At 53.8% G+C, this 12,065-nt stretch overlaps 2 protein-coding genes across 7 annotated transcripts in view; one reads left to right on the top strand and one right to left on the bottom strand.

Annotated features, from left to right (window-relative positions):
* The window catches only part of AOPEP (aminopeptidase O (putative)), a 333,646-nt gene extending 330,403 nt beyond the window's left edge, over positions 1-3,243 (top strand). For both annotated transcript variants that reach the window (XM_059411725.1, XM_059411724.1), the window contains one exon: positions 2,720-3,243. The gene's annotated coding sequence lies outside the window, so the exon portion shown is untranslated. The remainder of the gene's footprint in view (positions 1-2,719) is intronic.
* A 7,011-nt stretch (positions 3,244-10,254) lies between these two features.
* FANCC (FA complementation group C) overlaps positions 10,255-12,065 on the bottom strand; it is a 284,060-nt gene continuing 282,249 nt past the window's right edge. For all 5 annotated transcript variants that reach the window (XM_059412307.1, XM_059412308.1, XM_059412309.1 and 2 more), the window contains 2 exons: positions 11,275-11,454; positions 10,255-10,872 (listed from right to left, as the gene is read on the bottom strand). In XM_059412307.1, the coding sequence (XP_059268290.1) occupies positions 11,302-11,454 (153 nt within the window). In that variant the 3' untranslated portion in view covers positions 10,255-10,872; positions 11,275-11,301. The remainder of the gene's footprint in view (positions 10,873-11,274; positions 11,455-12,065) is intronic.

The raw sequence follows: 12,065 nt of genomic DNA, 5'->3' as shown, positions 1-12,065 counted from the left end.
AAGGACTAATCCAGCCATCCAGGTGAGCATGTTCCCGTGTTACCCTGAACGCTCAGCTCAGTGCAGATGTCTGTGTCCGGCCCCCCATCTGCAGAACTTGAGGGGCCTCCCGCCACAGTGCACCTCTGGACGGCTCTGTGCCCGGCTTATGTCTGCCCTTGTACCGGAGCGGAATTTCTCTGGTCTGCACGGGAGTGGGAGTCCTGAATTCTTCAAACTGCTTCTGATTAATAGTGCTTGGAATTGACCTGTTAGATTTACATCCTAGAAGTTCATTTTTAACTAGGTTTCTGCATTTTAAAAGTCATCCCAGTGGTCTGGGAAGCTCTTAGGTAGAACTGTGGGGTTGGAGCACAAGCCGATAATGGCTGCCATGGCTTTGGCTGTCTTCTCAGTTGTTCTTCAAGATTTTATGTGATATAATAGGGCCGAATTTTACATCTTTTTTTAACTTCTCATCAAATCTCAAGTATTTTTGATGTTTATACAGCTTCTCTACATGTAGAATTCTTAATGGTTATTTAATATTTTATGTAGATATTCTAAACCTGTTGTCAGATTTTCAGTGTGCTTCTGATGTTTTGCTGTTAACAAAACCATTTCTAACATGTTGAAGTATCTTATTTGAAAGAACTCTTGGTACTAAGAAGAAAAAGGGGTTCTGAAAAGTATGATCCTGTTCTTCCAGAAGAGTCCAGGAACCATGTTTGCCGCCAGGAAAAGGAAATAGTTGGGAGTATTTTCTACGATTGTACGTCTTGTAGTGAAACAGCGGTGTGCAGCCCCCCTCCCCCCGCCCATCCCCGTGATGGCAGCACATCCTAGGCCGAGCTGTGCCAGCAGAAAATACTGCCTTTCTTGCCACCACCCTTGTGTAGCTGTAGTATAAATCCTATTTCTCTTAGATTTTTATTTCGTGGAGAGTTTGGGTTTCTTGAAGACTGCATACAGTGGGCTGGTTCCCCCGCCATCCCCTTGCTGCTGCTTGTGGGGAGCCATTGTGAGTTTTCAGGGTAGCCCTGGTCACAAGTCTGCTCCCTTCTGTCCCTGCCCCTTGTGGATGAATGCAGGGCCACATGCACGCCCCTTCTCCGTAGCCCCTTCTGTGACTGTGGCACCTTCCAGCAGGAGACTCCCCAGCCCCACTCGCTGAGAACCCAGGCCCCTAGGTGGAAGTGGCGAAGCACACAGGGGCAGCTGTTGGTTGCATTTTTCATTTCATTTTCCAAAGCTGCATGGGTGTGTGTGTGGTTGCTTCTGAGTCCTTTTGCTGTCGGCTAAGCCTCTAGGACACCAGGTAAAACGCCCAGCAAGCCACAGTCAAGGCCACGCGGTAGCTAGAGGGTGGACGGCGGCGCCCGGCATTGGCGGAAGGCGGCGCGTGCAGTGTGGGCCGTGAGCAGGCACAGTGCTGCTCCGAGTGCTCTGGCTGCTTGGGTTCCTGGCATGCTGATTTGTGACTTAAGATTAAAATCACATTGCCAGGGATTACCACGCAACCATGACCTTGGCTGCTCCTCCAGAAGCCATAGTTCTCTCTCTGCAGTTCGGAGAACAGATGCATCTTGTAGCTCTTCTCCGGAAACAGAAGAAGCAACAGCCGTGGAAGATGCTCGGCAGCCTGTTCCTTATGCCCAGCCGACGACCTCTCTGCCGAGGTGCAGAGCTTAGCTGATTGGTGAACAGTGACTGGTTTCCGCCTTGTTCACAGTGGCTAAGTTCTGCACCTGAAGAGAAGGTGAGATGGGGACAGTTAAGTCGGAGCTGCTGGGGCAGAGGCCGCCCTGAGTGGCCCGCTTGGTGCCAGGCACGATTCTGGAGGATGCGAGACCCGCTCAGCTCTGAGGATGCACTTTCTCCTGTCGTGAATGCACGAATATACCAGAAGTCTGTGGAAATAAGTCAACTAGTTAGACATCTGCCTGAAAAGTCAAATGTGTTGAAAGCTGCAAAAATTCTTCTTCTATAAAAACTAAAGCCAAATGCATCACCAAAAAACCAAGTTAAAACTATGTCAGCAATTGGTTGCATGTGAGTAGGGCCGGTGCTTTCCAAGGCGGCCCCTGGTTTCAGTTTCCCCGAGCACGGTAACCTCTGTTTTGTGTCCGCAGCCCCCCGCAAGACGGCGCCGCGCCCCCAGCTGGGGCACTGCTTCCCGGGCTGCCGATTGGACCCGCCCTCCGGTGCCTACTGAGCTGATATCAGTTCTCATTTTACACACTGGCTCAGTTCAGCAGGAACAGGAGTCGAGCCCTCGAGCAAAAAGCCTTCCTGTTTGTAAGTGCCCAGAGGCTCCGGAGCTGGAACCGCGCTCACACGAAGACCTCACGTCGGTGGCGGCGGCGCCCGTCTGTATGTGGCCCTGGGGTGCGGATGCTGGTGGAGTCCTAGCACTGTGTGGACTCGGGGGATGAGCTTCCACTCCTAGAGGCAGAATGCAGTTAGCGCTGCGCCGGACGCGGGCCGGGCCACCTCTTTGTGGCGCAGAGTTCAGGCTGTGGAAGCAGGTGGAGTGAAGGGGCCTGAGCTGTGTGGTGGAATGAAGGCTGGGGTACGGCCGCTGGCACCCCACTGGTGGGGTCGTGAGGTGCAGCCGGTCTCGTCTCTCCTCCCCCAGGGTCCTCTCCAGAGCGGAGAGCAGAGGCACGCAGAGGTACAGGTTTACAAGAATTCCTTCGTTGTTACCAGGCAGTAAATTTTATTGGTGTTTCCTTTGCAGGAAAGATCACAGTGAGATTCTTTTTCATGCATCTACGCCTAGCCCTAGTGGAACCAGGATCGCGTTGACCCTGGACATCAAAGAGAGGGTAATGGGGCTGCTAAAGCCGTCAGCCAGCAGCATCCACGCCCTGGTGCTTCTCTTTCCGGAGGCTGCTCTCCCTGGAGCTCACGGGCCACATGGTGCCTTTTTGTCCCTTGCCCTGAACTTGCCACCTCAAGATACTGAATCTGCATTGGCTCTCTTCCATGAGGTGAAGGCACTTCTTTCACCCAGATGCTGAAAGCTGTCAGAGATACATTGGGAAAGCTGCTGGTCGTTTTACATTGATCCCCTCAGCACATGGCTGACCTGGAGATTTCCAGCATTCTCGGAGGTCACAGTTTCTGTATCCTGGGACCAATGATGATAATTCTCTAGATCTGTTGAGATTCTTCCAAAATGTTAATACTCTTGATGTAAAAGGGCAGGGTAAGAATCCAGGATATACTCAAAATAAAATGTAATGGATTATTCTTTTTGTATTCCTGTGTGCTTCTGAATTTAATGTTTTTTAAAATGAGAAATGGTGTCACCCAAGGGGTATTCTTTGCAAGCTGGTCTCGTCCCCCTCCTACCCACTCACCTCATCACTGTCCTGGGGGGTTGCTGTCCCGGGGCGGCTGTGGGAGACCCTGCTGCTGGCACCTTTCCCGCGTGTGCCTGGAAACCAAGCTGTGGCGCCACTGTGCAGCCACCAGGCTGCGTGCTCGCCACGGTCCCGAGATGGTGGCCCCAAGCCCAGCTCCCCGGCCGTGTACGGGACCCCGCTGTGCATCTGGCCTGTGGGAGGAAGCGTGGCTTTAACACATTTCTTCATCAGAAGCTCTTGGTCTTCAGAATTCTTTAAATGGTTACTGTTATTCTATAATGTTTCCTGGGGGGATGTTCTTTGATGGCCTCATGTGCTCTGCATATGAGGATATGTGCTTTGTGTACCACAGTGGCACAAGAATCATTTTGATTTTTGAATTTGAATATAAGAACGCTGCTTCCTCTGCAGACATGGAATAAATGGTCTGCGTGAGCATGTCTGGCCCTGCCAAGTGGGGCAGGAAGGGACCGGGGGGCACAGGCCGCACCTGCCCATGTGCACACAGCTGCTCGGTATGTCCATGTGGCTGTGAGCAACCAGTTGGCCCAGGAGTTAGGTGACGCTTGTTTTTCTAGAAACCACTGAGGCAGGGCTGAGCCACCCACCCCATGCATGGGATTTTACACAGAGACCACTAATTCCCTTGCTCCTGTGATCCCAAGTCAAGGAGTTACCACCGGTAGGTGGTGGCCCATCCCGGATGGGGCGGCATGGGGGGGGCGGTGGGTGTCACCTGAACGAATGCCCCTGTCACTACCTTGGCTGAGTCCTAGGTGGTGTCTGTCTGCTTGGCCTGTGGGCACCGGGGTCCTTGCCTGTGCCTGGGGTTTCCCCCACAGGAACGGGGTTGGGGAGAGCGGATGCTCCGAGTTTCCTCAGAATCCTTAGCGGGTTTTCCTAGCTCAGCCCTCAGCCGCTCCTCCAAGGGCTGCACCTGAGCCTGGCCCACATGGCGGGATCCCTGGTGTGCGCCCAGCAGCGAGCAGACAGACAGCTCGGCCTAGCGTGCTGTTTTCCCCACGTGCCATCTGATTGCAGAAAAGCAGCTTTACGCTGGTAGCCGTGGCGGACCACCCGGGGCGTGTCAGAGGATTGGAGTTAGAAAGCCCACTGCCCTCCCGGGTTGCTTTTCTCCACAGGAGCACAGAGCAGCTTCTACGAATGGCCTTGGAGCGGACGGGAGAATATACAGGGGGCCCAGGAGCCCTGGGGACAGAAGATGGGCTACTGTGGAGACCAGGGTCGGGGTGTGCCGGCGAAGGAGGGAGGCTGCATGGCCCAGGTTCCCATGGCAGGACCGCCCCCTCCCCTAAGATCCCCCAGACAGGTTTAACTAGACAGATCCCCAAGGTCCCCTCTTAAGTGACAGGATGTGAATGTGGGTCCACATGGCTCAGGATGTCCCTCCCTGTGACAGCTCCTCATGGTCTGGATTGTTCACTCTTAAGCTCTCCAGGGACAGCTTACCTGTCACCCTGCGGGCTGAGGTTAGGCCTGCACTCCTAATCCGATTCACTGTAAGGACGGGCCTGGGTGAGGCCAGGGTCAGGTAACACCTGCTTTGGGAAAGAGGCATCTGGAGTAGGGCACAATTACATCACCATGGAGACAGCACAAAGACCTGTCTGCCTGGCAGTCTTGTACCTTTCTGGGTGGCAAAGGTCCTGATCTCCACTCCCCTAGAATGCCTTTCTGGCCTTAGCAGTTCAACAACCCCTGCTGTTGTCCTTACGTTAAGCAGAAATGGAGGGCTGAGTTGCCCCCCAGAAGCAGTGTGAGAAATTGAGAATAAACCTGCTTCCCAAAATGACAGTGTGCCCCCCACAGAGGGCCCGGGACAGGAGGGGCCGCTGGTCACCATAGGTCCCTTGGCTCAGCGAGAGCACTCCCTTGGGTGGTGCGTCAGTCTGACCCTGAACCACACTCAGCCTTTCCTGGTTGTCCGGAACCAAGCACTTCACAGGGGTGGTTTGGGGCCCCCCCGCTAGCACTAATCCTTTAGCAGGCTAGTTCCTTGTGAGGTACCTGTGGCTCGCTGAGACCTTCCTAGAACATGGGGGCCACTGAGCAAGCCTGCTACCCCCCAGCCAGGCCACCTAGCACAGAACTGGTAGGGTGTTAACAGGTTTATTAAAAAAAAAAAACAAGCAGCAGCAGCCTTGCTTACCTGCCAGTCAGCTGTCCCCAGAGCCAAGGACTCCAGAATGGAAGCGCTCCTCCACCCCTTAGGGAGCAGACCCTGTGTCTCTGAAGAGCAAGTCATGCTGGGGACAGGAGCACATCTGCTGGGTCAATCCATGGTTGGACATCGGAGGGGCCAGGCCTCCGATGTCCCAGGGGTGCTCCCCACTGTACTGCCCGGTTGGGCTGAGGGGCTGAGCTTCAGAAAGGGGGTGGTGAAGGGACATCCCCAGGATCCCTTGCTGCCCATTCGGCTCCCCCCACCTGGCCTCTGGGCTTTGGGCAGTGGCCGGGGCAGAAGCAGTGCCAGGTGCCCAGGCCGAGGGGAGAGAAATACAAGGGAAGAGGTTTCAGTTCTCCCTCTTGGCCTCTAGTTTAGGATGACAGGGTTTCAAAGCACTTATTTTTACTAGAATTTCAAATCAAAACATTGAGATAATAGTCTCCATCCTAAATGAGGTACAGACATGGCACAGTAGCAGGCAGAGCCCAGTGCCCCCAAGTATAGAAACCAGAAATAGTAAACTGTGTCCCTAATCTTCAACCATCCTTTAAAAATGAAGAATAGAGCTCCAAAAGAAAGGTCTCAGACAGATGTTTCCAGAGCATGCTGTCTTCCTCCCCTGACCTGCCTGGTTCAGCGTGGACACTTGGTAAATTTTAGCCCGAACACAGGGCGTCCAACATGATCAGAACTGTGTTCTGGGCCAACACTTCATAGTTCTGTAACTGAGTGGCTGCGTGGGAAAATGAGGGGCATAAGAGGGGCTCTGCCCACCCCTTCAGCAGGGCCAACCCGCACTGGGGAGGGAGCAGCCCGTCCCCACACGGCACCATGCCCCGCTGCCTCTGCTGGTGGCCTGGAGCAGCAGGGTCCATCCCACTGCATTCCTGAGCAGTCAGGGAGAGGCTGCCGCAGGTGCCAAGGGCGGGTGACAGCGTGCAGCTGCTTTGGCATTGGATGGTCCCTTGGAGTGTCCTCTCCCCATGGCACCTGGGGCTGAACTGCCTCTGCAGAGAGTGGGGTGGGGACCCTCTGTGCAGGACCCAGCTGTGGCAAAGCCTCCATACCGACCAGAGCCTTGACTTCCTGGAGTCTCTTCAGCTGGAGGTCAGGGCTGGGTGGGTAGAGACGGCCTATGTGGCTGAAGCTGCAGGGAGGTGGGGGCTTACAGCGCGGTCTGGACCTCCCAGGACAGTGCTGGGGAGGGGGGGATGGGGGGGGCTCAGTGGGGAGGGCATGAACTCTTAGCCCCCCAGGCCATGGTCTTGAGGACAATGACCTCGGCCTTCCCATCTGGGCCCTGGGGGTTTACAAGGTGGAAAGGAGGAGAGACGGACTGGGGCTATTCACGGGCAGGGTTTTATAGATCTTTTCCCACCCTGTGGTGCTGTCTGGGAGATTGATTGGCCAAATAAGGCATTTCTGTTCCAGTCCAGAGGGTGTGAAAAGAGGGAGGCGGCCATCGGCCCAGCCTGGGGGCGGAAGGAAACCGGGAGTTCCCAGGACCAGGACCGGCCAGGAGCCTTCTGCTGGGACGGTGGGTGGGCATCGGGCACCCTGGAGTCGGAGCAGGACAGAGGCAAACAGGGCCCTCAGGAGAAGACAGCCAGAGCAGCCCGCTCTTGGGAGCCGGGCCTGGAAAGGGTCGGTGACAGCACCAAAAACGTGTGTGTAGTGTGCGTGTGTGCATATGTGTGTGAGAAATGCAAAGCAGAATGCAGAAATGCAGATAAAGTCCTCTCTGATCACATATTTCCATCGATTTCAGACAGTGCACAGAAAACTGACCTGGCTCCTGAAGCGTGTTGGAGAGAACAGGAGTTCAGGCCTCTGGCTTCTCAGCCCCAAGGACTGGGATGGGACAGGCTGAACTTCGGGGATCTCCCCAGCCTCTCCTGGCTGCTCTGCCACTTCCACTGTCACAGCCGAGGGGAGGTGGGTGCAGGGCTCCCTGCCCTGGCGGCTCCTCTGGGCTTGGTCTGGAAGCAGAAATGCAGGGTGCACGCCACGCTGTTTCCCTAAGTCTTCTTGGCGCTCCTTCTGCTGGCCTTTGGCGATGGGTCCATCACTGTGAGGCCCGGCCCAATGGCATGGGTGGTGCCGAACTGCCCAGAATCTCATGTTCCAGAAAGTTCTTTGCGGCTCTTAAGAGTCTTCCCTTGTTGCACTAGGCCTGGCAGAACAGGCCATGGAGGCAGAAGTGACTGTCCTGGCTGCTCCTCAGTGTTTATTTTTCCATATAAATTTTGGAATCGGATTATCTGGTTCTCTTATTAGGATCCGCTTGAGCCTAATTTATATCTCTGTAATAGTGTTTCTATAAGGACATCTTTCCAGAAATAATGAACCACCAGCTAGAGCAATGGTTCTTCATTGGAGAGTGGGCGGGGAGGTTCCCTGAGACATTCTGGAGAAAGTCTGGTCTCACCTGGCTGGTAGGTAGTGGGGAGAGGCCAGGGATGCTGCTCCCCGCCCCCACAGCACGCAGGACACCCGCCACAGGCTTACCTGCTCCACACTGTTCTAGCGCCGCACAGAGAAACAGCCTCACGTGCCCACACGCTGTCTGCCAAGGGCTCTCCTCTTCCTTCCCCTGCGGAGAGGTCGGACTGTTTCACGGGCTCAACCATCTCTACTGCTCTACAAGGGCTCTGAAAACCTCTATCAGGTTCATCCCAGACCCAAGCTTGAGGTCTTGGAAGGACTCCCCACACTCCCCTCGGGGCTGCCCCCCAGGGGCACAGGCCACACTGCTGCTGGGCCATGGCCCCCGGGGGTGCTGGCGGTCTTCGGAAGCTTTCCCTTCACAGTGACTTCACTAGACACTGAGGTGATGCTGAGCCAACTCCGAGTCCCCCGGGCTGCGTTCCAGTGCACAAGGCCACCCCCACGCTGCAATGGAGAGGGGGCAGCAGGAGTGCACAGAGACATTGTTGCCAGTGGCAGTTAAATTCTCTCTACAAATTTGGTAAAAACAGATATCACGAGCACGGTGCTGGGGCCTCTCCCGGGGCCTGTGAAAGGCCAGGGAGTGGAAGGCCCTGAAGCTCACGGCTCATCAGTGTCCCGATAAATCTGCCCATGGTCTTAGCAGCCCCATTCTGCTGCAGCTGGGTCTGCCAATGACCTAAGAGCAGGTCTGGTGCAGGCTGGTGGGAGAGACAGAACCTGATGTCCTTTTTCTTCTTGTAGGCTCATCAGGCACGTCTCCACTCGGCAGCTTTCTTGAACTTGCAGAGAAAAGCCCAAACTGAACTGGAGCCAACCCCTTTGTTGAGCAGCTGAATAGCCACCTCTCCGGGTTTTCCGTGTCTGAGACCATTAGGTGTCTTCCTTGTGAAGCCACTCGTCAGTGGCTTCCCCTGCATTTTCACCAGATCCCATTTGTAGCTCGAACCCTACTTCTTTGAACTTCAAAAAACGGAAAGACCCCAAATGTCCAGACTTTCCCCCAGTCCAAGGCAACTGGACGAGGAGGTGGCATTTACTAGCTCCTTCTCAGCCTGCTCCAGAGTTTCTCTGCCCTGACTCCTGTGGCCGCTGGGTGCGGACTTGCTCAGGAGTGGAGGGAGCGCAAGGCTCCTGGCTTCCTGGGCTGTCGAGGGGAGGGAGGGCTTCCAACCTGTCCACTGTGCGCTCCCCTCCATCTGCACTTTGGGAGACTCCTTCCTCCTCAGCGAAGTGAATGCAACGATGCACAAGCCCTTCTGAAGAGGTCGGCTCATGCCCCGCTGAAGACCAAGGCCTGCCAGCGAGGCCGCACAGCTGTCCCTCCGGTCTGGGGCACAGTCCCGCTTCCCTGTGTTTCCCCCTGTGAAGCATTTCTCTCCTTGTTAGTGACTTTATCAAGGGGGGAAGGGCAAGGGGAGAAAGTAAAATCAGTAAACAAACTAGTACCTGCTGTCCCCTTGATAAAAGCCCTGACAGTCGGTGGGGGGTCACTCCAGACACAAGAACCACCAGGCTGCCAGGAGCTCACCAGGGCGAAGACTAAAGCCCCATTAGATCAGATAGTCTGGTAGGGCTGGCTCAAATGTCCAAGGCTTAGGAGAACTTAGAGGCTTTGTAAAGGAACTAGAGATACTAGAAAAAGGCTGAGATAAGGTCAGGACAGGAAGGAACCTTCCAGAAACGCAGCTTGAACAGTCTGAGGTGGGTAAGTCTTGCTGATATTGTTTGCTATGAAATAAGGCATGAGTGAATTCCCACCATAGGAGCTGGATTCCTGACAGGCACTCACGGTAGGGATTCTCCAGGCTCCCACACAACGGCCCCTTCTTCATGCCCACAGAGGTTGCTCACAGCTTCCATGACAAATAACACAGATGTCCTCAACTCCAAATGAAGCCTATAACTCATTTTTCAACTACTGCACATGTTGATGAAACCTTTTTATATGAAAGTAATAATGGTGGTAGTTACATCTATTTTACCAGAACACTGCTTTAATTGCAACATTTCTCAAAAGGCAGGCTCAGGTCAAAAATTCTTGAATTTTCCAGAACTTTAGATGGATCCATATACCAAAACAGTAATACCCCTAAAACCACAACCTCTAATCCAAAAAATGTTACTCCTGCCTCAAACAGGAGTCCAGACTAAGGGTGATTCAGAGATTACTAACACATAAATGAAGGTGGACAGAAAGTTCTGACTGACTCAATGACCAGAATGCACACAGAAAAGCACATAATCAATGCATATCAAGAAAAAACCTGAAAGGGGAAACATTTTTTAATTAATGTGAAGTAATATTGGGGTTACCAATTCTTTATCAGAAATTTCTAATTCCCAGGGCACTGGGTGGCTCAGTTGGTTAAGCATCTGATTTAGGTCATGATCGTAGGTTCCTGGGATAAGGCACCTCATCAGGCTCCCTGCTCAACAGGGAGTCTGCTTCTCCCTCTCGCTCTCTGTTCCTGCCCCCCCGACTCATGATCTCTTTCTCAAATAAAATCTTAAAAAAAATTTTTTTTTTGAATTCCCACTTTGGTTAACTAAACAACTGAGATACATAATTGCTTCTAATGTTTCCAAAACATGTCCTATACTCTCCCGTCAACCGTTCTTGAGGTCATACGAGCTCCTTTGGTGGCAGCATTTAGCGAACAGAAAGCAAAGAGAGGTAGCACTGGAACCGGCTTTACCCCGTTGAAAAGTACTGTCCTCCACAGCAGCGCTGGCTTGCGTGCCCACCAATGAGCAGTGGTCCCGTTCGCTACGACTTTGCTATCAGTCTCAAGTGGACTCTGTTTTCCCTTCTAAGGTCCCCGAGAGGCTGCTCGATGAAGAATTTCTCAGGGAAGCAAGACAGTGTGGCTTTATCTCAAATCCCTGCAGGTCAAAAGAAACACCAATAACAGTAACATGATTTCTGAAGAAGAGACCTGTGCAAAAGCACGAAGTTACTTTCTAAACTGATCGGTGGTTCATGCATTTCTTGGTCCAAAAACTTTGAACCACTCAAGTCACAGTTGCATATCTTGGTTTGATATGAGGGAAAACAGAAGTAAAAATCTGTTCTCCGATGCAAGCCTTTTCTTTAGGGATTCTCTGACAGCTGGGCTGAACAGGCAGGGAATGCTCAAGGCACAGTCCAGTCATGAACAATAAACTGGACTGAGTTTGGGCTAAAGGACCTGTCTTCTCACTTCATAAAATATGGACCAGCAGATCATGCCAAGCTGTCTAGGGCTCATTCTCACTACTCATTCCATGAAGAGACAGTCTCCTTACCTCACGAGGCCGCAGGGAGCCCGGTGCCTACACGGCAGTGCCAGCTGGGCACAGCTCTGAGAGGAGTTCTCTGGCCAGCTTTCTCGGCCTTGTGGCTTCCATGCGGAGATGATCCCATCTGTACAAGGTCTGGTCAAGAAAGCCAGTCATCTCGTGGGTTAACTCATCAGTCGGAGCCAGCTGCAATGAGGACAGAGGAGAAAGAAAACTCACACACTAACCAGGCAGATTCACCTCTTAGTCCAGTGAATCAACCATACCCATCCTTCCCCGAAAAGCAGCTGCATTCCTTTTAGCTTCGAAGGGCTCTTGTTTTGTTTGCAAGGTGATTAGGGAGCAAGTCTGTTCTCAGAGGGTGGCCATCCAGTGGGCAGTGTCATTTCCTGGGACCACCCTCTTCGGATGGCAAGACTGAGCCTCACAAGGGCTACAGAAAGGCACCGCATCTCCCGGAATGCCGTCACAAGCCGCGCCGTTACCCGCCGTGGGGAGTGACGGCAAGTGACCGCCCGCACACAGCTCACACTAACACGAGAGCTGTCCGCCGTGGGGAGTGACGGCGAGTGACCGCCCGCACACAGCTCACACTAACACGAGAGCTGTCCGCCGTGGGGAGTGACGGCGAGTGACCGCCCGCACACAGCTCACACTAACACGAGAGCTGTCCGCCGTGGGGAGTGACGGCGAGTGACCGCCCGCACACAGCTCACACTAACACGAGAGCTGTCCGCCGTGGGGAGTGACGGCGAGTGACCGCCCGCACACAGCTCACACTAACACGAGAGCTGTCC

This window comes from Mustela nigripes, chromosome 9 (genome assembly GCF_022355385.1).
Source record: "Mustela nigripes isolate SB6536 chromosome 9, MUSNIG.SB6536, whole genome shotgun sequence".
In the NCBI taxonomy this organism is placed as follows: domain Eukaryota; kingdom Metazoa; phylum Chordata; class Mammalia; order Carnivora; family Mustelidae; genus Mustela; species Mustela nigripes.
Note: the sequence above shows the minus strand (reverse complement) of the source record. Positions and strands in the feature narration are given on the sequence as shown.